General features: G+C 36.7%; 3 protein-coding genes across 4 annotated transcripts; 1 reads left to right on the top strand and 2 right to left on the bottom strand.

Annotated features, from left to right (window-relative positions):
* Positions 1-220: 220 nt before the first annotated feature.
* On the bottom strand, positions 221-5631 carry LOC147849496 (uncharacterized). Its single transcript, XM_087337477.1, has 4 exons — positions 5342-5631; positions 2112-2653; positions 1854-2029; positions 221-848 (listed from the first exon to the last, which is right to left on the bottom strand). The coding sequence occupies exons 1-4, from the start codon at positions 5553-5555 to the stop codon at positions 308-310; spliced, it is 1473 nt and encodes a 490-aa protein (XP_087193603.1). The 5' UTR covers positions 5556-5631; the 3' UTR covers positions 221-307.
* Positions 5632-7427: 1796 nt separating this feature from the next.
* LOC147849495 (pentatricopeptide repeat-containing protein At2g39620-like) lies at positions 7428-11043 on the bottom strand. The gene has a single exon (XM_087337465.1). It carries the CDS (start codon positions 11041-11043, stop codon positions 8452-8454), a length of 2592 nt encoding a protein of 863 aa, XP_087193591.1. The 3' UTR covers positions 7428-8451.
* Positions 11044-16223: 5180 nt separating this feature from the next.
* On the top strand, positions 16224-23181 carry LOC147849494 (FH protein interacting protein FIP2-like). 2 transcript variants are annotated; one of them, XM_087337480.1, is made up of 12 exons: positions 16224-16419; positions 18336-18442; positions 18757-18891; positions 18999-19151; positions 20130-20213; positions 20309-20355; positions 20644-20717; positions 21425-21483; positions 21580-21639; positions 21955-22035; positions 22760-22848; positions 22941-23181. In XM_087337480.1, exons 1-11 carry the CDS (start codon positions 16371-16373, stop codon positions 22811-22813), a joined length of 903 nt encoding a protein of 300 aa, XP_087193606.1. In that variant the 5' UTR covers positions 16224-16370; the 3' UTR covers positions 22814-22848; positions 22941-23181. The 2 variants fall into 2 exon arrangements, with proteins under 2 accessions (XP_087193606.1, XP_087193604.1); XM_087337478.1 differs by having other exon boundaries at positions 22760-23181.
* Positions 23182-27914: the final 4733 nt, after the last annotated feature.

Genomic DNA, 27914 nt, shown 5'->3' with positions numbered 1-27914 from the left:
ATTAGAATTAACCGTGCGATGATTGTTATCTGTAGCTCAATTGTGTGTTGCATAGACAGCAGTCACACATTCTCACATTCTCAATAGTCTCCATCGCAATCACACATTCTCACATTCCCAATAGTCTCCATCGCAATCACACATTCTCACATGCAGTCACACATAAACTCAATTGTTTCAATATGATTTGGTCTCACATTCCCCATGTAGGTGACAAATGAAGCATGACAGATTTTACTTCTTGTTACATTTCCAGAATTGGCATAACAATGCCTCAAATTAATATCACATAAAGGAAAAACAAACGTCAAGATACAGCCCATTCAAAGAAACTGCAATGGTCACCATCAGCAATTGTCCATCTCCCACAAGCAAAGAAAAATTTACCACACGTAGGTCCCGGTTTTTTCACCATTCGCTGCTTGCACTGAACACCACAATAGCACACCATGGAATCTATTCCAGTATTTGATGTTCCATTTGTGCTCAAATCACTAGTGCTAGCAATAGAGGTTAGATCCTTATTTCTACTTGTAGCATTTCTTAAAGAATTGTTACCATCTGTACAGTCAAACATTCCTCCACTACTCGCTTGAATGTTGACTACTCCTGGCCATTCAGGACGCCTTATCTTTGTGGCTATAGGTTGGGGATCTATTGAACCTGTAATGCTTAAGTTAGTGCCTCGGCGAATGAGCTCCAATGCAAGCCGGGCTGTATTCAAAGCATCATCAAGACCACAGTGTGCACGTCCATTCCATTTCAAACCAGAAGCTTCGACTGCTTTTCGAAGATTGCATTTTCGCCCATTGAAAACATTTTGGAATAGAACTTTTAAGTTGATCCACCTTAACACATCATTAGCTACATATAAGCAAGTGCTTAATAAGAATAATTTAGCCTGTGATGCTAATAGATTTTACATCCATTAAAATGAAATTTTGGGTAATGCATTGAACTACTGTAAAAAACATCAACCAAATATATCAATAAATTTTATATCCATTAAAATGAAATTTTAGGTAGTGCATTGAGCTACTGTAAAAAACATCAACCAAATATATCAATAGATTTTACGCCCACTAAAAATAAAATTTAGTTAGTGCCTTGTGCTATATTTAAAAAAAACATACACCAAATTCTTAAACCCATTCCTCCACCGAAAGCTATAGCTATAGTCCTCATCATGGGCATTCTACAACAATGACCTCTTAAAAGGTTTGGGAAGACTGAACATTCACTTGATCACATATTGTATCATGTAAATCTCCATTTGTGCTACAAGTAAGCTTGAAGGTAAATGCCTTCAGCACATTCTTTCAGTCCACAGTATTGTGTTGAGAAAGAATCATGAAATGAATATATTTACATATATATACATACAAAGGTATTGCTACCTACTCAAAGGAAAATCTTAAGAGTTGCCTACTTAACGTCAGGTTTGTACATAATTTTTCACCATCTCATACATATATTAGTTATATGAATCTTGATTATTTTTTAAATGTTCACCATCTAGAAATAATGCATATATAAAAATTTGAAGAAGATTTTATCAACTTACACACAATCCAAAAACAATCTGATATCTGGTGCTTCTTAACATCCTAATTTGACTAATCATAAACATACCAGCATTCTAAAATACATGGTTTCGTGTCAGCATACATTATCCATATTGTTCTAGAAATAATGCATATATCAAAATTTGAAGAAGATTTTATCAACTTACACACAATCCAAAAACAATCTGATATCTGGCGCTTCTTAACATCCTAATTTGACTAATCATAAACATACCAGCATTCTAAAATACATGGTTTCGTGTCAGCATACATTATCTATATTGTTACCTGTTGAAATATCGTGGCTTATTGAGACCTTTCAACTTGCATTCGGATTCCAACATAGTCTTGCAATCCCAATCTGACCATATTAAAATTGCAAATTTCTTGTCCTTGACTCCATTATCCTCCAGCCATTTGTCATGCCAATTGAGAGCTTCTGCCAGAGAAATGCCCTTGTCCACCTATAATCACAAGAAATGAATAACGGCAAGACACAATAAATAAATAAAAGACTTCAAACAGCCCTTCAAAAGACACAAGCACCTGATCTTGGTTAATACCCGTAAGGTTTCTGCAAAAATCTGTCAGGATTGGATGATGAACTGGCTTAACATAAGTCTGAAAGCTATCTCCTAAAGTCAGTCTTCGGCAATCCACAATCACAGCTGGAAATTCAATTATTTCTTGCGGTTTCAGACCATTCATGTCCTTATCACAAGTCGCTTCAAAATCAATTACCACTACATAGTCAAAGTCCTGTGCCTTCAGAGCATCCTGACTTTCATGGTTGACATTAGAAGTTTCAATCACCATCTGGCAGGTCGGACTTACTCGAGTGGATCTAACCTTGGGTCCACTCTCCACATTACCAAACAAATTACAATCTTGTTGAATTCCGTTTGTGTCCTCCAAGGGCATATACCTATCTTTCTTAGTATACAATGCATTAGCAATATCAGGCAAGCTTGAGGTTTGGCTCACACTGCAATGAGTAGTTGATATTGCTGTCTCAGAGTGTGCTCGCCCCTTGAACTGCCTACTGTGTAAACGACGAAGTGCTTGCTCCCGATTGCGAGCCATCCTTTCTGGGTTATAGAAATCAAACAAGTGTATTAAATAACCTTTTTAGAGCATTATACAACCCATAAATATGTTAACGAGAGTTAGCCAACTAGTTCTAACAAATCATTTAGCTATCAGACATCAACTTATACCATGAAAGATATCTGAGAGATAATTTGTGTTGCAATAACAACCACTACTTGAATCCTGTATAAGCTAAAATCTGCCACTGATCCAACAAATGGGAAATGCATTTGCATTAATGAAGTGGATATTTTCGATATTCCACACATTCTCCCATCATTATTAAATTGATTGCCACAACTATGTGTACTTACACATACATCCTAAATAAACCAATCCTCTCCACTTGTATCAAATGTTGATTATTGTTTATTTACACTGGATTATAATTTAGTTATATAGTTGCTTAATTGTTATTGTTATATAATCATTCCCCGTTTCGCTAAAATATTTAGTCTTTGTTAACCTGGTTGTATTGTTTATCTCTCTTTTCCCTCACACACACATATACCTTAATCTATTCTGCTGCATAGAACTTTATTCTCTAGCTTTTTACAAGTTCTCTCATGATCTAGACTAATACATTGAGAAGATAAATACCATCTACAAACCTGAATTCTTCGATTACTAAGACATGGAAAGACAAATACTGTTTTGATTTTATATCTTGGAAGAGGGTTTATGGCGCAGCCACACTAGGGAAAGACATTTTCAGCCGTCTATTCTCTATCATGTTTCCTTCTACCATTTCTTGTTCCATTCCCTTGTCTAGATCCACAGACACAAGGGAAAGGCAACTTTTCAGCCGTTTATTGTCTATCATGTTTCCTTCTACCATTTCTTGCTCTATTCCCTCTAATGGTTCATAAAACCATGGAATGGACATTTTAGTGGCATGCGCTTCCCTAACCCTAATGTGTAAACATTCTCAAATTTGGAAATTTGACACCTTGAATTTCAAGATTTGACGGTAATATTTGGAATAAAGTAGAAGCAAATTACTCCAAATTCAGGTTTTGTGCAGGCTTAAAACTAACCCTAAACTGTAACATGGATAAACATATCATCTCGGTTGACATATTGTGATACTGATGTGGGAACACAATTTCAGATAATGTGTGTGAACACGCTTAAGATAGCTAGAACTATTTTTACATCTTTCAGAGTTGTTTACCTTACTACAAAAGTATAACTCTAATCGTTAAGGAACTGAGGCATGCTTCCTTTTGAGAAAGATTTACTCTCATGTTTTCTGCTCCCTATGTGCTTCTCCAATGACAGAATCCAACAGTTGGCTCAGAGCAGGTCACCATTGCTTTTAGGTCGTTGTCAACATCTGAGCTATGCATCTTGTCATCACCTACAGGTATTTGCACTCTGTTCGCTATTTCTGTCTGAATCTCTCTTGAAATATAGTCTTTTTCACATAAGGTTATTTGATCACTTAGCCACTTGCAATGAATGAGAACAATGATGTGTTCCAGATGCTGCCTGTTATGGATAAACGGATGGATCCAACCAATTGTAGGATTATATGATGAGACGTGTATTGGTGGCAAAAGGCTTATGAAACATTGTGCAGGGTGTTGCATACATCCTCCAACACTTGCAAATACAACTTCTGGGCCCTGCTGGCAGACAGTACACATACTTGCATTGACAGCACTGACTACCAAACATGCTATTATTCCTTACACTCGCTCATGCAAAAGGACAAAAAATTCTTGCAATACTATTATTACATTATATCAAGCAAGAAATACAAAACAACATAAGATAATGTTCGAGACCTTTGCACAAAGGCTCTGCTTAGGAAGAAGTTTAAAGCTTTTCGCAAAGCTTTTGGCGTACTACTTTTTGAGGATTGATATCATTCCTCATAGCTTGGCACTTCCTATATATGAGTGGGGGATTTGTTGATAAATGGTGATAGTAATGTGTGAACCAAACTTAGGACGTGGTTATGATCAGGGTTAGAATGACTATGGTATAGGATAAGAATGGTTGTGGTTAGGGGTAGAATGGTTACATTTAGGGCTAGGACCTAGGCATAGAATGGTTACTGTTAGGGTAGTACAGATGGTCAGGGTTGGTTTTGGTTTAAGTGTAGAGTTAAGATGGACAATCGGTGTTCAAAAAGCAGACTATTTTAAAACTAACTTAAACAAATCTTGAAATTGAAAGTAGAGATTGTTGGATTCTGTCACTGATGAAGCACACATCCAGCAGAAAACAGGAGAGTATATCTTTCTCAAAAGGGAGCATGCCTCGGTGCTTTAACCATAAGGGTTATACTTTTAGGGAAATAACTTTAGCAACCCTAACCCTCACCCTCACTATTCTGACCTTAGTCCTAACCCTAGTCATTCTAGCTCAAACTCCAACCATTTTAATCTCATCCTCAACCCTGATCATTGTAGCCCTATCTCTAGTTATTTTAGCCCTAAACCTAAACTTAACCATTCTATCTTAACCCTAACCATTCCGGAACTAATTCTGAATGCTCTAAAATTAACCATAAGCCTATCCTTCACTCTAAATCTAATCATACTGGCCTTAACCCTAACCTAACCATTCGGTCCTAATTCCAAACCAAAAATCTATCCCTGACACTAACCATTGTAACCCTAAGCTTCAAGTATTAAGAAACAAAGAGCACAAACAATAAGAAGAAGAAGCTCAAATACCTTTCTGGGTTTGATCAAGCATTGCAACAGGAGCAGGGTAAGAAAAACCTCCTAACCTACACATGGGAAAATCAGCATGCTCTATCTGAACCTTCCATGGCTGTTGCGCAGGAGGAGCGTGACCATTGCTTCCACTGTTTGGCGTGAGCATCTGAGCTCTTTTAGTAATAGCTCTGCGATGCAAGCGACGAGCTTCCGTGGCTATCAGAGGCATCCCCTGTCGCCATGTAGGCACATGAGGAGAAGAAGGTGAATCACCATCGCTTCCTCCTTCTCCACAAGAAAAGCCAAGAAAAATCTCCTCTTTTTTGTGTTCGCATTTTGATTTTTGCCATTCTTTGCTTTTTCCTTGTTTTCCATTCTTGCTTTTTGCTTTTTGCTTTTTGCTTTTTGCTTTTTGCTTCTTTCTTCTTTCCTCTTCTTGCCTTTTGCTTTTTGCTTTTTGGTTCTTCTTCTTTTATATTCTTGGTTCCCTACTTTTTCATTTTTTGCTTCTTGCTTCCTGCTTGGTGCTTGTTCTTGCTTCTTGCTTCTTGCTTCTTGCTTTTGCATTTGCTTCTTGCTTTTGCATTTGCTTCTTGCTTTTGCTTTTGCTTCTTGCTTCTTGCTTTTTGAGCGCATGCAAGCACGCATTCAGAATCATTCAAACTAAAAACGTCGCCACACATTCTCTTGTTCTTCATGTGAAGGTCGGGACATGCGCCGGTCCACCGGGAAACACTTCCTCTGTAGCATCGTTTCTTACCTCCTCAACTAATGTGCCCCAAGTGACAAGTGCATCTCTGGCACACGTTTGGCGAATACTCGGAGATGTGGTGCATACAATTCATTATGACTCATTGACTTCATAGCATTGCCATCGGTCCCTCCACTCATGATCTTCGGTGCACAAACCTCGCCAAACACACATATAAACCTTTCCGCCTTAAACACCCGATGGGGTGTTTTAACTACACATGCAATTTCGATCTCCTCGAACAAGTTGAATCAAAACATGCCCTTGAATATTAAAGAAATATAATAGGGAATTCTTTCTCCATTAAACCTAGATGCTCATCAACTTTCCAATTTGGTATTTCAATCACGTATATTTTCTTCAATGAAATCCATCTAATCAATGGCCCCAAGCTATATAAGATATCATGTATCACGAGTGTAAAGCAATCGTTTATGAATAAATGCAACACATGTTTTACATAAATAACATATTATTATTAGCACATTGTGTGTTAATTATCATCAGCTTAATATATTGATAATGGTAACGAGTATTACCTCAATAAAATTATGTGCATAATGTGTATTTAGTCATAAGAAAGTAGTGCCATGACCATCCATGGTGAAAATACTCTAGAATAAAGGATTGTGCCGTCTTGATGTTTGGATTAATCTTATCTTGAGATTATTAAAGAGATTTCCTCTTGTTTGAAAACCCACTAAGCTTTAAGTTGTTAATGTAATATGCTTGTATTAGGATTCTCTTTAAGGCCAAAGGTGTGGTTTTAAACCAAACTCTTTTAAGGATGCTCTTGATGCAATTGTCTTTAAAACATATAAGATGCTTCCAAAGAGAGCAGCCTACATTTTAAAAGACATGTATAGAATTTAATAAATAACATATATTTGGGTTCCATTCTCCACATTCTGTTTGATCATGTATGTATCACTTATTAAACGAACGATCTCTTAATGTTCCTTGATGCATTATCATGATGCAATAGTGTGAAGGGAGAAAAACATTAAAAGGGCAAGTTTTAGAAAGTGTCAAGATTTGGTCGAATAGGTTACCAAAGGAAAGAAGAAGAACAAAGGTTTAGGGTTTAGGTTAAGACAACAACAAAGGCTTAGCTCAAACGGTGATCTCTAATAATTGCCCTTGGAGAGGTCAAGGGTTTGAAACCCACTAATTGATTGATCTCTAATTATTGATTGGCGGTTTTGCAACAAGGGAGGCAAGGGTGGCCTACAATGACCGAGGCAACAAAGCCATCGATCATAGAATCAATAATTCGAATCAAATCCCCCCAAGTATTTCTTAGTTTAAATTTCATTTCACCCTATGTAAAGTGGCTCATACATTGTATAATTTGGTTAAATTTGTGAAAAGCCTATTGTAACTTACCGAAATTATAACCACCTTCCTCATAATCTATGAAACTCCTTGAAAATAAACTTAACCTTAGCTTATTTGTAAGCATATACTCATACGTTAAATTAGTAAGCCAACGGTGAGTTTAATCTTCCACTTGGCTCAACAAGAAGGTGTTGTTGGCAAGGAGCTCCAGGAGAAATGTTTGTTTCCTCATGGAACCTATGAAGGCACCCCTTTGTGCCCCTTTGCATAGGCAGAGCTCTCCACAAGTGAAATGTTTGTTTCCTTGTGCATAGGCCGAGCGCACTCATCACCAATAAGGGCTCTACACAATGGAAGTACTCAATAAGTCTCTCAACCAAAAACAAGTTTGTGTTTGTGGAACCTGTGGAGACACTTCCCTTGTGGGCCTTTATGGGTCTGAGCAAAACCACTTGTCATTCAACTCTTAGATTTACGTTTGGCGAAAATTGTTGTTAGGAAATTTAATTATTTCCCTTGATCTTGATACTGTCACAGTTTTGCTACCAGATGCACATGATTGTGACCATGCTTCAAGTCAAAGAGCCCACCAGCTCTATGGTTTGTAGTTCATCAATTTGATTTTCTCACTTGTGGTGACGCGCTCTTTTTTGTGGACACAAGCAAACCACTCGTCATTCTGACTCTTAAATTTATGTCTGGCAAAAATCGTTAATACGAAATTGAATCATTTCCCTTTATCTTGATCTTGTCAAATTTTTGACACTAGATGTGCATGGTTGTGACTATGCTTCTAGTCAGAGAAGAGAGCCCACGAGTTATATGATTTGCAGTTCATCGACTTGATTTTCTCACATACTTTGCTACCCAATGCACATGATTGTGACTATGCTTTTCTAGTCAGGTGCTTTCCAACCATGTAATCCATAGTTTGATGCAAAAGCATTATTACTTGATGAAATGCAACGGATTTTAGGCAAGATCTCCAGAGATGTCCTTGTTTCAAGATTCATCTAAAAAGCATGTTTCTTTCATGTCATCTTATTGACTGCGCAAGAGGGTCTCCATAGCATCCAAATCCGACACGTAAATTACTATGGATTTTGCATGCTGTCAGCAACGATGTCTGACTAGTTGCACTAGGTAGAACCGGAAGGATTTGAAGAAGCTCTTCAGCCTCTTGAAGACACCCTGCTCGGGCAAAAATATCTGATACACAATTAAAGTGCTCTGTTGAGGGTGTAACATGATCATCTTCGACCATAGAATTAAAGAACTTTCTACCTTCTTCAACTTGCCCAGCATGACTGCATGCAGTGAATATACAGTTATATGTCGCATCACTTGGTTTTAAACCTTTTTGTTCCATTTCAACAAGGCAATGTTCTACTAAATGGTACATCCCATGATGAGCGCAAGCAGAGATTATAGAGTTCCAAGAGACCTTGGTTCGTTCAGGTAAAGCATAAAACATTTTCCAAGCATCTTGTAGGCTACCACATTTTGCATACATGTCAACAATGATGTTTCCAGCAACTGAATCTAACACAAGCCCACTTCTAAGGAACTGGTCATGGACGATCTTTCCTTGTTCGATTGACCCCATCGATCCACATGCTCTCAAAACACATGAAAACGCGACATTATCAGGTTCTAGGCCTTCGTCTTGCATTCTCTTAAAGAGGCGGAGAGCATGGTTTCCATGGTCGCATTCAGCATAACCTGCAATTATGATACCCCATGAAACTACATCCTTAATTCTCATCTCATTGAATACTTCATGGGCTTCTTCCAAAGCACCACATTTAACATACATATTGAGAAGAGTATTACCCAAAATCAGATCCAACTCCAATTTTTTCTTTGCTATCCATTTATGGATTTTTTGACCAATCCATAAGTCTTCTTCAGTAGCACATGATTTCAACACGAGTAAAACTGTATCTATTCCCTGGTTCAAGTCATCATATTGCATTCTTCCAAACAGTTTAAGAACCACATCATCCTGTCCTAGTTGAGCATATGCTGAAATCTTCTTATTCAACACATCGGCTCTTTGAAATGGCAACAAGTCACACATTTTCTGGGTATCTTTGAGCATCCCACATTTTGAATACATGTCAACAAGGCCATTTTCAAGCTTTGAATCAGTTTCCAGCCCCATTTCTATAACATAGAAATGTATAATCATACCATCAGGTAAGTACCTAGGGGGGGTAGTAGTACACGCTTGCAAGAGACAAAGAAATGCTACCATATCTGGTTTTATGCCATGTTTATGCATTTCCTCAAAAAGTTGTAGAGCATCAGGTATATGGCCATGCTCAACATATCCTGAAATTATTGCACTCCAAGTAATCACATTTTGACAAGGCAACGCTTTAAACACACTATATGCTGAAGATGGATCTCTACAATTAATATACATGTCAATGAGGGCAGTTCCAAGAACTAAATCTCCATCAAGCCCATAAACTATGATTTGATTGTGTGTTTGCATACCCTTTTCAATCAATCCTATATCAGCCAAACCTTTCAATACACATGAGAACAGAACCTCGTCTGGCTTAATACCCATTTGTTGCATCTCATTAAAACTTTCAATAGCGAGATGACCATACCCGTGTTGAGCATAAGCTGAAATCATAGCTCCCCAAGTTACTTTGTTCTTGTTAGAGATTTTGACGAATGTAGAGTGAGCTTCTTCTATATTTCCACACTTAGAATACATATCCACCAATGCGCTTCCTATGGCAATCTCGGATTCGAACCCACCTTCAATAATAAGATTATGTAACAATCTACCGGAATAAATGGATCGTGATTTGCTACAACATAACTTTAGCAGGCACAGAAATGTCACTTTCCCAGCCTTTACACCATTCTGATGCATTTTTACGAATAGATTCATAGCAGATAAATCATGACCAAATTGGGCATAACCTGAAATCAATGTATTCCACGTAACTTCATTCCGATCGGGCAATTTATCAAACACTTTCTGAGCTTCATATGTATGACCACATTTAGCATACATATCAATCAAGCTACTTCCAATGTAGATTTCACTTTCAAGATTCTCTCTGATAACCTTATCATGGATAAGCATCCCTTCACTTGAAAATCTACCATTACTACATGATTTCAACACACAAGACAATATTTTCTTACCTGGGAAAAGAAACCCATCGTCACTTTGTTCCATCTCCTGATACAGGTAAAGAGCTCTCAAATGCTCTGCCTCCACAGAATGAGAAGAAATCATAGCTTCCCATGTGAATAAAGTCTTCTTCTTCACCTGATGGAACAAAAGGTTAGCTTCAAGAAGCCTATTAAAAGACCCAAACAAGCCAATAAAAACATCAGCCAGAGAAGAAGAAGAAGAAGAAGTCAAAGATTCATGAGAGATGAAGAGAGAATGAAGTCTCTGAGCTTGCGAGAGGTTGATATTAGATCTCTGTATTGAATTGTAAAGCAGGTTTTTGCACAGGGAGAAGCCATTGTGATGTTTCTTCTCCAGAATAGCTATGGCTTCGTCGCCCAAAGTGCTATAATTTGGCATCAAGGAGATGGGAAGCCTCTCAGTGCCATAATTTCTCTGTCTTTTTGTTCCATCTCTTTTATACATCCATCTTTCTCTCTTTCTCTTTCTTTTGTTTTTTTTCTGTGTCTCTCTCTAATTGGTAAGAGCTTGTGCTAAGAGTGAGAGGTCAAGGGTTCGAATCCTAATTGGACCATAAGATTAAGTGAAGGAATAAATAGAATGATGGACAATGGACATTATATTTGGTCTTAGTATGTATTGTATTCAACTAATAAAGGAGAACATTATAGATTAAGAGATCTTTGTATTGAATTGTAAAGGAGGTCTTAGAAGACGTGTATATATATGTATACAGACATCTAATTGCTAAGAGCTTGTGCTAAGAGCGAGAGGTCAAGGGTTTGATTCCTACTTGGAACATAAGATTTAAGTAGCGGAATAAATAGAATGGTGGACAACGGACATCATATTTGGACTTAGCATTGTATTGAACTATAAAGGAAGACATTATAGATTAAGATATCTTTGTATTGAATTGTAAAGGAGGTCTTAGAAGATATATATACACCATAGTGGTAGTGGCAGACAAGATAATTTCAAGGAAGAAGAGTGGACTTAGCATTGTATTAAACTATAAAGGAAGACATTATAGATTAAGATATCTTTGTATTGAATTGTAAAGGAGGTCTTAGAAGATATATATACACCATAGTGGCAGTGGCGGACAAGATAATGACAAGGAAGAAGAGTGTAGAGTCTAGACAAAATCAAGATTGAGATTGGGGAGTTCAAATTGCTCCTTCCTCTCAATTTAACGGGTGTCTATTTTGGTGTTGGATTTATGTATAGAAATCTCATTAATCTTTAACACGCATCGGGTGACGCTTTCTGGCATTTATGTGACCCCCTTCAAAATAAAACCAGCCCCGCATAAATGGTGTCTTAGTACACTCATGGAGATTAATAATTGCCCATGTCATGAAGCTAATGTTTCCACTATCGTACTCATAGGAGGTGTTGTGTATAACACGAATTAAACCCATGATCGCCTTGGTGCATGGCCTTGATTTCAACACATTGTACATTTGATAATATTGTGGTATTATATATACTAGCCAAGTGGTGAAACATGCATGTTACCCAAATGACAAGCATAATTCTTTCTTTTGGGGAATATTCTCGAGTTTTCTAGTAATTAGTAATTATGGCCTCATTAGTCAACAACAATAATAATTATGTATTGTATGCATTTAGGAAAATACTAAAAGTCGGGTTGTGGCGGTTGACACTATTTAGAGAAACTTACAAGTAAGTCAAATGATATAACAACTACCAACAACATAAACAACTAGTCAATTCGCGGTAGACTTTAACTCCTTACAAGTAGTAATTGCGTCGTAACCAAGTAACTAATAAGTAAATTAGTTAAAAGCATTTGATGTTCCTTAACCTCCTTACAACTAGTAGTTTCTTGATCACCAAGAAAATACTAAGAGATAGTCATAAGCTTTTGGTGTTCCTTGATAACACATATGTGACGTGTATGGTTTAAGCTAATGTTTGACCTTATACATGAAAGCCAAGTGGTCTCATGCACACATGCTTTCCTAACCTATGGGCAACTATATAATAGATCTCAATTAGAGGTGATTTGAGGGTGAGGAAAACCAAAACTAATAAAGCTTTCAAATATAATTACAAATGAAAGATAAATATTAATAGAGATTGCCAAAATATTGAAACCTTGACCCAATTGCTCCAATGCTCGACTCTTATCATTCAAGCTATGTTTTGATGATGTGTAGATGTTCTTCTTCTACATTTTCCTTCGTTGATCACTTTGACCCGAATTCCAACTTATAATGAAACTTTCATCACTTCACTACACCACATCATATGATAGTATAACAAACCAATTGAGCAATAAATGCAATAGGGCCAAGGCACTACCCCACTTTAACATACAAGGGAGAACTGATTATACAAGTGGTGCGAAGTTTCAAATATCTCAGTATTAATGTTCCATCAACAAATAGGTGGAATAATTATGTTATAAGTCCAAACTTCTTATGAGCTAGAATGATTAAGATGTGTTTTTTAGAATTAATGCAACCAATGTGATAATTGAGGGTAGAAAAAAAGATCGATGTTATTCAATTCTATGGTGGTCCATGTGTTGCTTTATAGAATGAAAGAGTGCAACTGTGTTATCTCACTTAGGGCATCTAATCCAAATTTTGTTCTTACATTGATAAGTAGGAGTTAAATCCTCAACACGTGCTCAAACCATAACAATGTTACACATGCAAAGAGAATGCGAGTATATCATTAAAAGTCAAGATTATGCCCAAATAGGTTCTAAATATAGGAACAGGCTACAAAAAAACAATAAAAGCAAAACCATCTCTTCTTTGTTGGGTGCTTGGCATTATGAAATGGTAAAAAGTATGGGGAGTAAAAGCTCTACTAGAACTCTCAGGTGATGCTATGAAGTATACAATGTTCTAACTATAGATTATTCGAGAATTCTAAGGATGAAATGGCAAGATGCAAAAATGTCAACATTGGAATATTACATTGCATAAGATATCCAACCGCATCTTACTACCCCCATGTGCCTTGGATATCAAAGAGCCTTAACACTTCTTCAAACTCGCTCGCAAGTGTTGAGGTAGCATCATCACCCATGTACGAGGATAAGCAAAGGCATGCAATGAAAACACAGTGGAGGATGAACACAACGTACTTCTCACATGCTCAACCTATAAGGTAAGCCGCGATAAGTTCAAGAACTTGTTAGACAAGCAAGACTATTTAAAAGCGTCTTACTCAAACTCTCCATCAAGAATGGCGAGCACATGTGTGCGTGCATTACTTCCACATTGAGAGTTTTATTGCTACAGGGCAATAACACCCCTTCTTAGGAAGGAGTCAAATGCGAGATGATATGTTGATATGGTTCTTCCTGGAAGCTAAAATCGGCCTGGATGATGACGAATCTAATTTAATTTAATGCATTCATTTGACCTTAGCTCAGTTGGTAGAGCGGAGGACTATAGCGTTAATAGAAATCCTTAGGTCGTTGGTTCGAATCCGATAGATCGGATCCCCCAATTTGCCTTACATAAGTTCGATAGTATGAGTATCACACTTTGATACAATGTTATGCCTTTGATCATAATCGACCACGCTTTCCACACATCTTTGACCAAACCCAATCCTTACACGGATTTCTCTCACAACCACAATGTGCACTCTCGATTGCAACCTTCATTGGTAAAGTTCTTGAACATCGAGAGTCGCTACTCACTTTCACATCATGTATCATGTGAAATGTAATATTTTTGGTCTCATAGGTCATATTTGACCTTCCGAAGACAATAATAGAATCTCTCTCTCTCTTTCTCTCTCTCTCTCTCTTGTGCACACATACATATATCTTCGGATTTCTCTCACAACCACAATGTGCATTCTTGATTGCAACAATTCATTGGTAAAGTTCTTGAACATCGAGAGTTGCTATTCACTTTCACATAATGTATCACATGAAATGTAATATTTTTGGTCTCATAGGTCATATTTGACCCTTTGAAGACAATAATAGGATATCTCATCAAGCCTTTAAGGCCTCTCGATCATTGTATGAGTCCGGCTATACTAGCTCATGGTATGGCATGATGGTGACTTGGCTTCTTGCGAATGGTCTAGACATTAATAACCTACCTCCCCTTAGGTACAACCACACGAGTGATAACACCTTAATCTCTCATGAGAACCGCAATAAAGTAATACGCCAAGAAATATGGCAAATTTACACTCGGTGTAAATGGATCACCCCACTAGAGCCACTCCCATCTAAAATGTCGTACTATAAGAAACACTTCATGCACTTCTCTGAGTTAGGTTTTATCACGGGGCCAAAATATCTAGATGTATTCTTACCACATGCACTAAGGGTTGCCATTGGACAACTTAGAATATCATCTCACCAACTTGAGATTGAAAATGGCCGTACTAGTGGAGTCCCTAGGGAGGAAAGGATATGTAGGTTATGTCACATAGAGATAGAGGATGAGTACCACTTTACATGCAAGTGTCCAACCTATGCCGAGATAAGGGCAAAATACCAAGACATACTTGGTCCGTCTCCCACCCTCCCCAAACTATCAGATACTCTAGATATAAAGAAATTAGGCAAATACATTCTAGAGCTAAAACAACACAAAGAGAATAAATTACAAAATGTTGACAATAATGTTGCTAATGATCACGAACATGGAACAAAGGCAGTTTTTCAGGAACCTGAGGAGACAACGAATGCCGACACACTTGCACCACTCGGCCTTTCCATTGATGAGGCAGAAAACCAGAGAAGAACCAGACGTCCTCGGGTGCCGGGTTTCAAAGCAACTCAACGTGATGTGGAAGCAATATTGAAAATAAGGGAACGCGAGCTACACCGCCTAGAAGCCATGGCTAGGGCACTCTCTACATTGGAACCCACATCAAGACCCTTTGACCCCCCACTTCTTTTTGAGAGGCTTGGGTGGAAATAAAATTAGGCTTAGTGTATAGTCACTTTCGAGTATACTACATATTGTACACTACTACAACTCTTTTAGTTTAAGTTCTATTTTTTTTACTTAATTTTATTTTTAGTTATGATGACTGGATAAATACTCTATTGTTGTAAACCAATTGTCTCATGGGCCAAATTTGGCCTTAGAAGACGTTAATACATCTTTCTTTCTTTCTTTCTTTCTCTCTCTTGGTCTCATAGGTCATATTTGACCTCCGAAGATGATAATATAATCTATCTATCTCTCGTGTGTGCATACATATATCTTCTAATTATTTCTATTGCACCACGCAACAATCATTTGATAGAAACTAACTGTGTCAGTCTTTACAATCAAGGTGAACCGTTATTCCATTGACTAGAAGCGACGCGCCAATGAACCGATGCCAAGAGCTCCACGACTCTCTAGTCAAGACGAGGGTCCTGATCACACAGCGAAGAGCCAAGCCATCCATGGCCCGAGCCCAGATATAAATAAATAAGTCTACCCCCCAAGGAGCTCCCTACAGACACATATTTTTCAAAAGTACTTCAAAATGGTTGATGTGAAGAAGAAAGAAAGAAGAAAGAAAGAAAGAAAGAAGTAAGAAGAAGAAAAAGAAGAAAGAAGAAGAAGAAGGAAGAAAAAGAAGAAAGAAGAAGAAGAAGAAAGAAGAAGAAGAAGAAGAAGAAAGAAAGAAAGAAAGAAAGAAGAAGAAGCATGTAAATATATATAGTGCTTCAAAGCTTTCCCCTGTTTGTAATGGCCGATCTCCCTCTGTGGGAGAAACCTTCTGTGGCGTAAACACCACCACGAGAGACCTTCACAGCAGAGAGGAATTGGCCGAGCTCCATGGACAGCGAGCAGAATGGTTTCCCCTCCGTGCTTGAGTTGAATGTTGGTGAGTTTTTGGTCTCTCTTGTCTCCATCTTCTGAGGTTGATCCGTCTTTATGGTTTTACTTTTTGGATTTTCGATAAGAGTATGGTGCGAAATCAAGAGGAAGAAAGTGAACAGGAGGTGTCACTGGTATTTCTTGGGTGTATCTCGATCCGAGACAACACAGGAAACTCTGTACACTTCCAAAAAAACTGTTTTTCTTGTCGTAAATCGAACTTCATTTTAGTTGTAGAATTACTTGATTCCCGATTCCTTTGTTAATACTTGAATTCTAAGAGCCACTGCTGAATGACATTCTTATGTTGACACTATTGCACCTTGTTATTCAAATAAGGCATCCATGAAAAGAAGATCTGATGGGATGATTTGCGTCGTGTAAAGTTACTACAATGGTATTTCACGTCCAATGACTAGGGATAGCTCTACCAGATAATTGTCAGTCATGAGATTTTGTGGTGTGAACACAATTTGAAGACCACATCATAAAGGGCCAATGCCTCATCATCATAATCAATGATCATCAGTCAATGCAGAATATGTAAACTCTACCCACAAACCAAAAAGCTGAGTTGAGTAATAGGGAATGTTGTTTTACCCTGTAAGGTAAGGATTGGACATTTTGATATTGAGAGGTTCATCCACTTCAACAGTTTGTAATGGTTTGATAAAATTAACCTTTGTAAAGCAGAAAGGAGAAATCAAACACTAGAATATAGGTTGGACATCAACTCAGTTTTCATCCGCACAATTTATATGATACAAGGAGACACATCACACGATCAGTGCCACAAGCTTTGTGTCTTTACATTTTTTCTCTCTGTTATCATCAGCGAAAACTTTGTAAGAAGGATTTTAATCTGTCACACAACACGAATCACAAATGAGAGCTGACTCACAACAGTACCCCAATTGAATTATCATGAAACCGTAATTTATGATGAATTAGAAAACTCCATTGAAGCCGCAAAGTTATAAGGCTAACCAGAATTTGTATACACAACAAAAATTTCAATTTGAGATTAGATTCATAAGAGCACTCTAATGAATTCTCATGAAACTGTAATTTACGATGAATCATGAAAGTCTATTTGTGTTACTTAGCGTGAACAATCCTTCCTTTATTCCTTGTCTATGGTTTCCAGAAAGTGTGGTGAACCCACGTGTTTTTGCCACAACTATCTTCCCACAGTTTTCATGTTTAATCTTCTAAGAATATGACTTTGTATTATCCCCATTCACATTTATATCCACCGACAAATGTTTCAACTGATTAGGGTCCACCCCACATTGACCAATTATAAAAGTGATCTAGCATCCCCTGACACCATGACATTGTACTTGTCTCCAACAAAGAGCTCATCGTTAGATTTAATGGATTCTTAATTGGAGCAATAGATTGTAGTGTCCGTTGTTCATATGGTGTACTATTTTTTCTACTTTCATTTATTTTTAAATATGTATATCAGCCCGGAGTTCCAGTTTTGTACTTGGACATATGGGATATACATAGGTCTATCAAGTTTCTAGTTTAAAGTGAGTCTCTGATTCTGATTCAGTACTCTGAGCATTCAACTTTATGTGAAATTAAAGTATTATGTTTCTTGTGCTTTTTAATGTAGAGTCTTGAAACCTCATGTTAGGGAGTCTCATCCATATTTATCTTGCAAAAAAGGATGGATATATCTATCTATCTATCTATCTATCAATATATATTATATATACATACATACACACATATAAATATATAGTAATAAAAACTCTGTGCAACTTGTAAGAATCCATTGTGTGCTTGTGTTCTTCCAATCCTTTCCTAAAGGAAGGCTTTTCCATCTCCATTACTTCTGTTCTCTATTTCCTGCCTAAATGAAGGCTTTTTCTCTCCATTTTTAAGTAATATAGAATGCTTTGTGATCTATAGGGGGAAAGCTTTTTGCAACAACAATTGATACATTAACTCAACGAGATTCAGACTCTATGCTTGCTGCCATGTTTAGTGGTCGTCATCGGCTTCACAGGGATTCCAAGGTTTTCATTTTTCTCGCAACTTAGAAAGTTCTATGCTTGATTTTTGAGAGAGCGTTGAAGTAACTACAATAATTGCATTCATCTGATTGAGTGCAGAAGTGGATTGCATTTTCCTTGTGAAATCCATACAGAGGGATAAATTTGTAATATAGTTATAATTTATAGTGTTTTTGACTACTTCAATTCACTTTATATAATGATCATAGTACGACATGGTGATTTGCATGTTTTGAACATATGTCTTGAAATTGGGAGTTTGAGGTCCAAGAACTGCCTGAATAGCTGATATATTTAAGCTTGTTTCTTTGCATCAGGGAATTGTCTTTATTGATAGAGATGGGAAGCATTTTCGCCATGTGTTAAACTGGTTGCGGGATGGTGTTTTGCCCATGTTAGATTTTCCTTCCTACCAGGAACTACAACTAGAAGCGGAATACTATCAATTGGCAGTACGTTTAAAAATGTTTAGTTTGCTGAAAGCATATAATTGATTATATACATTTCTCAAATATTGTCGCGTTGCCTTGCACATGTTTTTCATCCCTGTTTTGAGCAGGGTCTGATTGAAAGTATCAATGTTGCCGTAACAAAAAAAGAAGATGATGAAGATAAGCCTGAACTAACAAGGAAAGAAGTACTAAAGTTCATACAGTCAGAGCATGCACGATTTCGTGGAGTCAACTTGTCTGGCCAAGATCTTTCAAAATTGGTAAGTATGGCTTTCTATATCTGTTTTAACAACATACTGTAATCCTTTGTTCTTCACCTTCATTGTTTGGAAAAAGGGTATGCATGAAATTTTAAGAATTCACACCAACATTGTGCAGCGACTCACTATCCAGAAGTTATTATAATTTTCATGGCATATTTTGCAATTAACGTGATCAAATTTCCCAAATTGAGTCAATCTCTACTTACTTCAAAGAGCTAAAGTGACCTGCCTGTGAAACTGAAGATTGGATAAAGAGCAGATATTGTCTGGACATCCTCTTTTTGAGGGTGGTAGCAAGAAAACAGGTACAAGAGACACCAATTGAGTTATTTCCCTTGATGAGTGAGGCTTTCGGTGTAGGTTCTAGGTAAGAGCAGCAAATGCTTATACTTTTTTGTGATGGAAGTTGCGAATAAAAATGTTGGATATACATGAAACCGTTTGAATATTGACATATGCATATATATTTGAGTGAGATATTGAAAGATTCTTATCCATATATTTCCTTTTAGTGGTTTGGGATCCCAAACCTATCAAAATAATGCAGTATTCTTTCTTGTGGAGTATGCCAAGCGTTTCCTTTAATGGAATCAAGGAACCTCTCATAAAGAAGAAAATTCCATTTTTACTGCAGTTAGAATACATTATCTTTTAAAATATATTGTTTTTGGAGCTGGGATTACAAAAGTAAAGGGTACAATTGTAACTTATGTATGTGTGTCCATGTGAAATATTTATATTGATTTAATATTATTATCTTTATAAAAAAATTATGCATTGTCCAACTATATGAATTGAAACACTTGTAATCAATAGAATAATGATCTACAAATGGTGGGAAATTTTTCTCAAGGATATTTGGTAAGAGATCATGGTGGTTCATGAAAGAAGTTTTTTAGAGTGTTGCTGAGTGTTTTTGTTTTTCATGCCAGTGAGGCCTCTTAGAAGAAAACCTGATTATACCACTGTTTGCAGGATTTATCTCAAGCAGATTTCAGTTTTGCTCGACTGGTCAATACTTTTTTTTCGAGAGCCAATCTTCAATCTGCTAAATTTACAGTAAGCCATGCAAAATATCTTCACCATTGAAAAGTTTATGGATGCAAACTGTCTAAAGCAGCAGGTTTACATTCAGTTGTTTGTAATGATGGCAGGAAGCAGAGGCAGATGGCTCAAACTTCCATAATGCAACTCTTCGCGAGTAAAAAATCATAATCTGTGCTGAACTATGTACTGATAGGAACTAGATTGTTTGTTTTAATCAAGTGCATTCATTTTAGCTTGATTCATAAATATATAATATATACTTTCTTTTTGGCTGGTACAAAGTCTTTACATGCCAAATTATTTGAGATCCAGGATTTAGATACGCATTTATCTCTGATCTATTTTCGTAGTTGGATATAGATTTAAGAGTCATAGTTTAATGTCTCAAAAAACATTTTCTTTTTGTTGTCTAAGATTATGAAGAGGTTAAATGTTTTTGCAGATGTATATTTTACAAAACCAGTCTTCGTGGAGCGCTATTAGCAGGTGCAAACCTGCAGAGTGCAAACCTACAAGGTCTGTTATTTATGCCTTCATCTTCTTTAAAGAACTACAGAAAGCTCTAGGCTTCACTACTGATAGTGTACTACCATACCATGGTTTTGAGTCGCAACCATTTAGAGAGGGTGTCAATACAGTCATTTTCATATACCCCATTGTACATGTGTTTGTGAAGCTTGGGATTTGTTTTTTCCTCTAAAGGAACAAGTGGCTGATTATGTACAAAAAACCATTATGTGAAAAAGCTTACATCATATACACTGAGAGAAACAAAGTGGGCTGAATATATGGCTGTAGAGCCGTGAAACGATCAATAGATACAGCTTTTAAGAATGTAATTCTCATCAGCTAAGTCAGGATTTATTCTGTACGTCATAGTTGACTCACGAAAATAATCTTGAAGGGTTTCTCTGTGCTTTCCGAACACATCCCTTCTGGAGATATTATAGTATGTATGTGTGTAAATATATATATATATATATATATTCCTTTCGGGAGATATTATTGTGTGTATATAGTCTTTCCTGTTGTCAATATTCAAAGTGAGATATGTTTATCTATTATAGACTTGTGCTAATATTTGGTTGCACTAAGAGCGACAGATCCTTAGTTTCAATGATATCAAGGAGTGCATCATCTCCTCAGTGGTCTTCATGAAATAAATATAATCACCAGTGTTTTATGAAGGCATTTTCTAATCTATTTTTCTATACCTAATTCAGATGCTTGCTTAGTTGAATGTAGTTTTTGTGAGGCTAATCTTAGGTCAGCTCATCTTCAGGTAATATAACCATTTCTCTTTCAAATCTATTCTGCATAAATATATTTTGTATTTCCACAGCGATGGGATACTACTTACCGTTTTCTATTTTGACAGGGAGCTGACCTTACAAATGCCAACCTTTATCGTGCAAATTTAGAAGGAGCTAATTTGAAGGTGTCTTTCTTTTTGCTTAATTGAAATGAACATGATATTATATGTCTATTTCTCAAATTTTACCGATTTATCTTTTATGTTTTTTATGCATCCTGGATTTATATGTGATGGATGAGATTTTGAAACACAACTTTTAGTATAACACTGATGGAGGTTATAAACATAATGTTCATTGTCAATATATTTTGGAGGTTATCGTGATGTTTATTATTAATATATTTTGGAGGTTATAAACGTAATGGTCATTGTCAATATATTTTCTAGGTGTAACTTTTTTATTTTATTTGAAATTTGACGTGAATAATCTATTATTAGGGAGCGATATTAATTGGTACAAACCTCCGAGAAGCGAATCTTCAACGTGTGTATCTACGAGATGCTAATCTACGGGATTCGGTATGTTTTATCTTCCTCAATCCCACATTTTTCTCATATTTATATCATAAATATGTAACTGTTTTGATTCAGTATGCTCGCTCTTCCTCTATATTGCATTTTTATCATGTTTATGTGCCATGATGATCTAACTGTTTGATTAAAAATGCTATCTCTTCCTTTGTCCCATTACACACAACCAATTAAATCAACACTCCTGTCATTTTATAAATGACTGAACTTTTAAACTCTGGCATTTTTTTCTTTATTTCGTTCAACTTCCTATCATTTATGATATTAAAATCAACATTCATTTTATAAATGAAGGAACCTTTAATGCTCTGGCACAAATTTAAGTTAACATCTACCAACTTTTTATCATCTCTCAAAAATCTCTCTTTATATAAACCGATTTTGAAATTTTATGATTCTTTTTAACGTTTCTCATTCCCTTTTTTTCTCCTTAGTGAGTTATTAGGATATCAAACAAATTCATGACCTCAAATCCTTCCACACATTTTTAGGTCACTTCTCCTAAACTGCATGCTACATCTGTGTATCGAACTGACAACCTCACAACCTCACGGTCTCCAAACATAGGACTCAACCATCTCAATTTTAATGAATATGGCTTTGTCTCTTACTAACACTGAGGGGCATGCACTCCAACATTTGTGTACTTATTTCTCATATGAAATCTTTCATCTGTTTTCTGATTGTTTTGTTCTAAGATGTTTCATGGCAGATTCTGGAAGGTGCAAATCTTGAAGGTGCCAATCTAGTGAATGCAAGCAGGTGAAAGAGAAGAGGAAGACTGAAAATAAGTCATGATAGGTAGCCCCTTATCTGTCACATTTATATAGATATATACTATATATCAAGATTCTCAATAAGTTGTGGATATTGGCTCTGTTGGAGTTCGTCAGGTGCTTCCAAGGGATTAACAGATACTCATAAAGCATTCTTTCAGATAATTTGGGTTCACATCAAAACAAAAGATGATTTTTTCTCAATGAAACCATTTTTGGCTCCACTGTACAGTTTGTCAATTCATTGCAAAATATTTTATGTTCTCACCCAAGAGTGGCTGGTGTAAAATGTGCTTATATCATATAGATTGAACAATATATATATAAAGCATAAACGAAAGCTTGAAGAGGAAATAAACGGAAGGTTGTCCATGAAGAGAACAAAAGCAAATTCGCGTGTTGTATAGTAGTGATTCTCACAAGGTAGGAGCGAGAGATGCTCAACTCGGTGGCACATTTTGTGTTTAATTATTGCTTTGCTTGTATATCATATCCTTGGACTCAGATAGTTTGATTTCTGCAAGGCGTTTTGGTGTTTATAAAAGAATTAAGAGATCTACCTGCATCCAAATACTTATGTAATATCAATTATATATTCTTGTTACCTATTGATTGTTAGTTGTGGGGCGTCACTCTTCAATTAGGTATCGGGGCAAATATTAACCCGGAATATTGGCCCCAATGCAAGGAAAACAAATTTCAAAATGTATCCAATTGCATCTCACTACTCCCGTGAGCCTTGGCTCTCAGAGAGCATTAACTCTTCTTCAAACTCACTCACACAAGTTAGGTATTGAGGCATCATCACCATTTAGACATGAAAATATTCAAGGTATGTAATGAAAACCTAGTGGAGTATGAAACTCACTTATTGAATGCTCAACCTATAACATAATTTGTGAAAAACATGATTTGTTAAGTGGGCATGATAACGTGAGTGTCATACTCAAATTATCACTGAGATGTGTGCGCACATATATGCATGCATTATTTTCATATTGAGAGTTTCTAGAGTTTTTACTACATAGTAGTAACCCATATTTTAAGGAAAAAAGTCATATACAAGATATGTTGATTTGGTCTGATAGGTTGAAATTGGTCTCATTGTGATAGGTTGAAATTGGTCTCATTGTGAATGATAATTTTTCTATTTTATTTTATTATATTTACATCCCTCCACATATATAGACCGACACCTCCAATATTTGCTCCTATTATGAGTTGCAAAGAAGATGAAAATATTAGTTTGAAAGCACAATGAGGAATTGCCAATATGGTTGTTTTTAAGTGTGGCAATGATGCAAGTATGCTAGTCTTCAATGGGTAAGCTATTGAACAATGGCAAGGGTAGATTGTCAACATAATTACCATGCTTTGCGTTGACATTTATTGGAGAAGACGTGGTTTGATGTATCACATCCATTTTACCATGTTATAAAGTCTTGGGCATTAGAAAACTATTATATTATATAAAACAATTTCATCCTAATGTTTCTTATTGGTTTACCTATTACACACTCTAGTAATGATATGGTGGCACCAAAGGAACCCTATGAAAACACAGCTTCTTGTTTCCCACATTGTATAGTAGATCTAACTCTTCATGCCTCCATGTTTGTGAGCAGTGAATATGTGTTAGTGGTGTTCTCTTCTTGTGCTTTCAAGTATTGAAGTGACATTAAATCCATTATATAGTCATTTTTGTTGATTCATTCAATGCTTCATATTGATATCACTAATTGGTTATTTGCTTTAGAATTCAACACATTTTTTGTTGGTGGGGTTCTAAGGTCTAAGAGCCTAACCAAAAGATAGAAGTTGCCTCTTTAGATCCACTATTGGTGGCCCTTCGGCTTTTATTGCACATTTAGCTCAAACTTCTTTCTTGGTATCCAATATGAGAGTAAGTTGTAACCAATGTGCCTTCTTTTCCAAGTTATATGATCACATCCAAAAACTAATAGTGAATTACCACATTTTTATGGTAATGTTATAGCAACATATTTTTATTTTGTCATGCTTTGCCATGTACATGAATATTTTAGGAGTTACTTGGTCTAATAGACATTTTATGAACCCGAAACCCTTTTGTAACGAGGATAAGTATAAAAGCCAATAAATGTTCACTTCACTTAAAATTGCAGACCAAGATCAAACCAAATACATTGTTGTTATTTCATCATTCTTACATCGTCGAGCAAGGCAATTATACAACAACAAACAATACCAAAATAAGGTTTGCAAACTAATATTAATGATTATCTTAGCTTGTGCCTGAATTCCTTGTCTCACATTAAAGAGACCATGAGCTTAATCAAACAAAGCAATGTTATTGAGTGTGGTTGAGGATGAACTATAACACGTATGGGTGATGGTGGTTTGGCCATCTAGAACCCCCTACCATTCCCACCCATGTGTTGACGAAGTTGCTATTGGGAATGTTATGATTATGCTTTTGCTATATGCAAATGATGTAGTGCTTTTTGCAAATACTTTAGGAGATGCACAAAAGCTTATGAAGGCATTGGAAAAAATTTGCATGCATACTAAATTAAGTGTCAATAGCTGTAAAACAAAGATTATGCTTGTGAAGAGCCAAAAAAGAGATAAACCATGCATTATGTACAACAATGAGCCACTTAGATGTGTGGAAAGCTTCAAATATCTTGGCCTTGAAGTTCCTTCAAATCATAGATGGAATGAATGTGCTAGACGCTGCTTAGAGGCGGGTAAGCAAGCATACTATGCATTTGAGAACACATGCAATCTTGGAGATATTAAGTGTTGGGTCCTTAAGAAATATCTTTTCGACACTTTGGTAACATCGATTCTTCTCTATGGGGTGGAAGTATGGGGCGGTAGCATCCCTAAATCTATGTGGAAAGAGTTTGAAAATGTCCAAAAACATTTTCTTACAAAGTTTCTGCAAGTTAAGAAACAAACACCCTACACCCTCCTCCTTGAGACGGGATCGCTTCCTATTGAGATCATGGCCATGGAAAGGGTTGTTGAATACATGCTTAGGGATAAAAAAAGTCCCTCACATCGACTTCCTAGAATTGTATGGAAAGCAAGCAAAAAGATCCAAAAGACGCATAAAAGCAAAATTTTGTGTTTTGGTTGGATGCAAGCTATAGAAAAATGGTTTGGTAGATGGGATGCGAGACACTTGCTACATGATGCATTAGTAGATTTCTCTATAAATGAGGCCTTTTTGTAATGCCAATGTAATCATGACAGGGACAAATGTGGAGGCTCATGCTTCACACATTATACTACACATGTTGCACCTAACTACAAAACTATATTATATCATATGATATGGCAAGCCTTGAACCCATGACCTTATACTACATGGGTCGAGCTCTTGACCATTAGACCATACATTGTAATACATAAAATATTATTTTCATTTATATTTTATTATAGAAAATTGATGTATATTCCATATTTGTCTAGAACATTCTAGAAACTTCAGGAGTACTCTTGAGAACACTATAAAAGGAGGCACAAGGCATTATTTCGAACCAAATCGGTTCAACGCCAGTCTTAAGCCTCCTAGCTATTATTGTATACTCTCTTCACATAATATATATCTTTTATCATCATTCTCTCACCCTTTCTCTCTCTATCTCTCTCTTGCTCTCACTCTTTCCTTATCTCGAGCGTTCTACACCTCTCTTAGTACTAATCCTTATCTTTTAGTACTAATTCCTTATCTGTCTTAGTACTGATCCTTACAGTTTGAATCTATTTGCCTTCTGTCCTCCTTCCATTTCCTCCTTTCCTCCTCTTCCTTTTATCTTCTTACATATCCCCTTTTTCCGGTCTTCTTTTTTGTTTCCCTCATCTTCTAACCCCTTTCTTCCTTTCATACTAATCCTCTTATCCTCCCTAGTAAAATGGAAATTGTTAGTGCTCAAGAATACCAATATGTTTTCTCGGAGCTCCAGTGCTTAAAGGAGAAATTTGTAGCACTAGAACAAGAAAATCATCGTTTGTTGGGGGATCTTCAACAAATAGTGCTAGAAAAACAACAACAACACGGGGAGCTGATGTTACGTGTGCAACAACTCGAAGCAACCATCGTAGCGATGCAACAATAAGGACCCGGAACACAAGGGATTCATAAAGAACCCAAGATCGGCCTTCCCATGAAATTCGATGGAATGCAATCGCAATTTAGAGGGTTCCTTAATCAGGTATAACTAGTTATTCAAATGCATCCTTCCCGATATCCCACCGATGCATCACGAGTGGGTTTAGTAGGCACATTGTTAAGTGGCTCAACGTTGTCATGGTTCGCTCCGCTGTTAGAAAAAGAATCTCCATTACTAAACAATTTTGAAGAATTTATAAGTGAGTTTAAAGCCTGTTATAGAGATACAGACAGCATAAGGACAACAATCAACAAAATCCGACGACTACGTCAAGGCGATCGTCCAACCTCCACATACGCTGCAGATTTTCGTCTACTTGCCTCCGATATCCCCTGGGATGATCAAGCGTTAATGGAGCAATTTCGTTATGGTCTACGTAACGATGTCAAAGATTTACTCTTGACCTTTCCCGAAGAACCAAAGTCATTAACAAAAGCAATCAGTCACGCAGTGAGATGTGACAATCGCCTCTTCGAACGACGTTCAGAACGTCAGTTCCAGATGCCAAGGGCAAGATTTGAGCCTACTTACGCCTCAGTGGTAGTGAAACCTTTTCCAAGGGAGTCATATAATGCGCCTCCAGTAAGTACTCCAACTCCGATGGAAATTGACACCACACGTCATCGTGGACCGCTATCGGAAGAAGAAAAGCAACGACGCCGAGCAAACCGACTATGTCTTTATTGCGGTGGACCAGGGCATATCAGTGTAAACTGTCCCTATAGGCCAAGAAGGCAGGTAAACCAAATAGTTGCTAATTCTGATTGTACTGAACCTGAGTCTATTTCAGTAGGGATATCTGATAGTCCTAATAGTACTAATAGCCCAAATCTAGCGAACAAATTTGATGTCCTTAGTCAGTTAGAAGAAGAGTTAAACGACTAAGTTCAACCAAAATAGGAGCCGTTTGGTTGGACAACCCTAGATCTTT

This window comes from Azolla caroliniana, unplaced genomic scaffold, assembly GCF_043228905.1.
Source record: "Azolla caroliniana isolate FFs.n. ecotype wild unplaced genomic scaffold, voAzoCaro1.0.p SCAF_48, whole genome shotgun sequence".
In the NCBI taxonomy this organism is placed as follows: domain Eukaryota; kingdom Viridiplantae; phylum Streptophyta; class Polypodiopsida; order Salviniales; family Salviniaceae; genus Azolla; species Azolla caroliniana.
This window is presented reverse-complemented; position numbering and strand designations above follow the sequence as displayed.

Coding starts and splice junctions, on each gene's coding strand:
- LOC147849496 (XM_087337477.1), bottom strand. CDS start 5,555: ATGCCTCTGATAGCCACGGAAGCTCGTCGCTTGCATCGCAGAGCTATT. Junction 2,654..5,341: donor GCTTGATCAAACCCAGAAAG/GTATTTGAGCTT, acceptor TCTATAACCCAG/AAAGGATGGCTCGCAATCGG. Junction 2,030..2,111: donor CGGGTATTAACCAAGATCAG/GTGCTTGTGTCT, acceptor TTGTGATTATAG/GTGGACAAGGGCATTTCTCT.
- LOC147849495 (XM_087337465.1), bottom strand. CDS start 11,043: ATGTATAAAAGAGATGGAACAAAAAGACAGAGAAATTATGGCACTGAG.
- LOC147849494 (XM_087337480.1), top strand. CDS start 16,371: ATGGACAGCGAGCAGAATGGTTTCCCCTCCGTGCTTGAGTTGAATGTT. Junction 19,152..20,129: donor GCCAAGATCTTTCAAAATTG/GTAAGTATGGCT, acceptor CACTGTTTGCAG/GATTTATCTCAAGCAGATTT. Junction 20,356..20,643: donor CATAATGCAACTCTTCGCGA/GTAAAAAATCAT, acceptor ATGTTTTTGCAG/ATGTATATTTTACAAAACCA.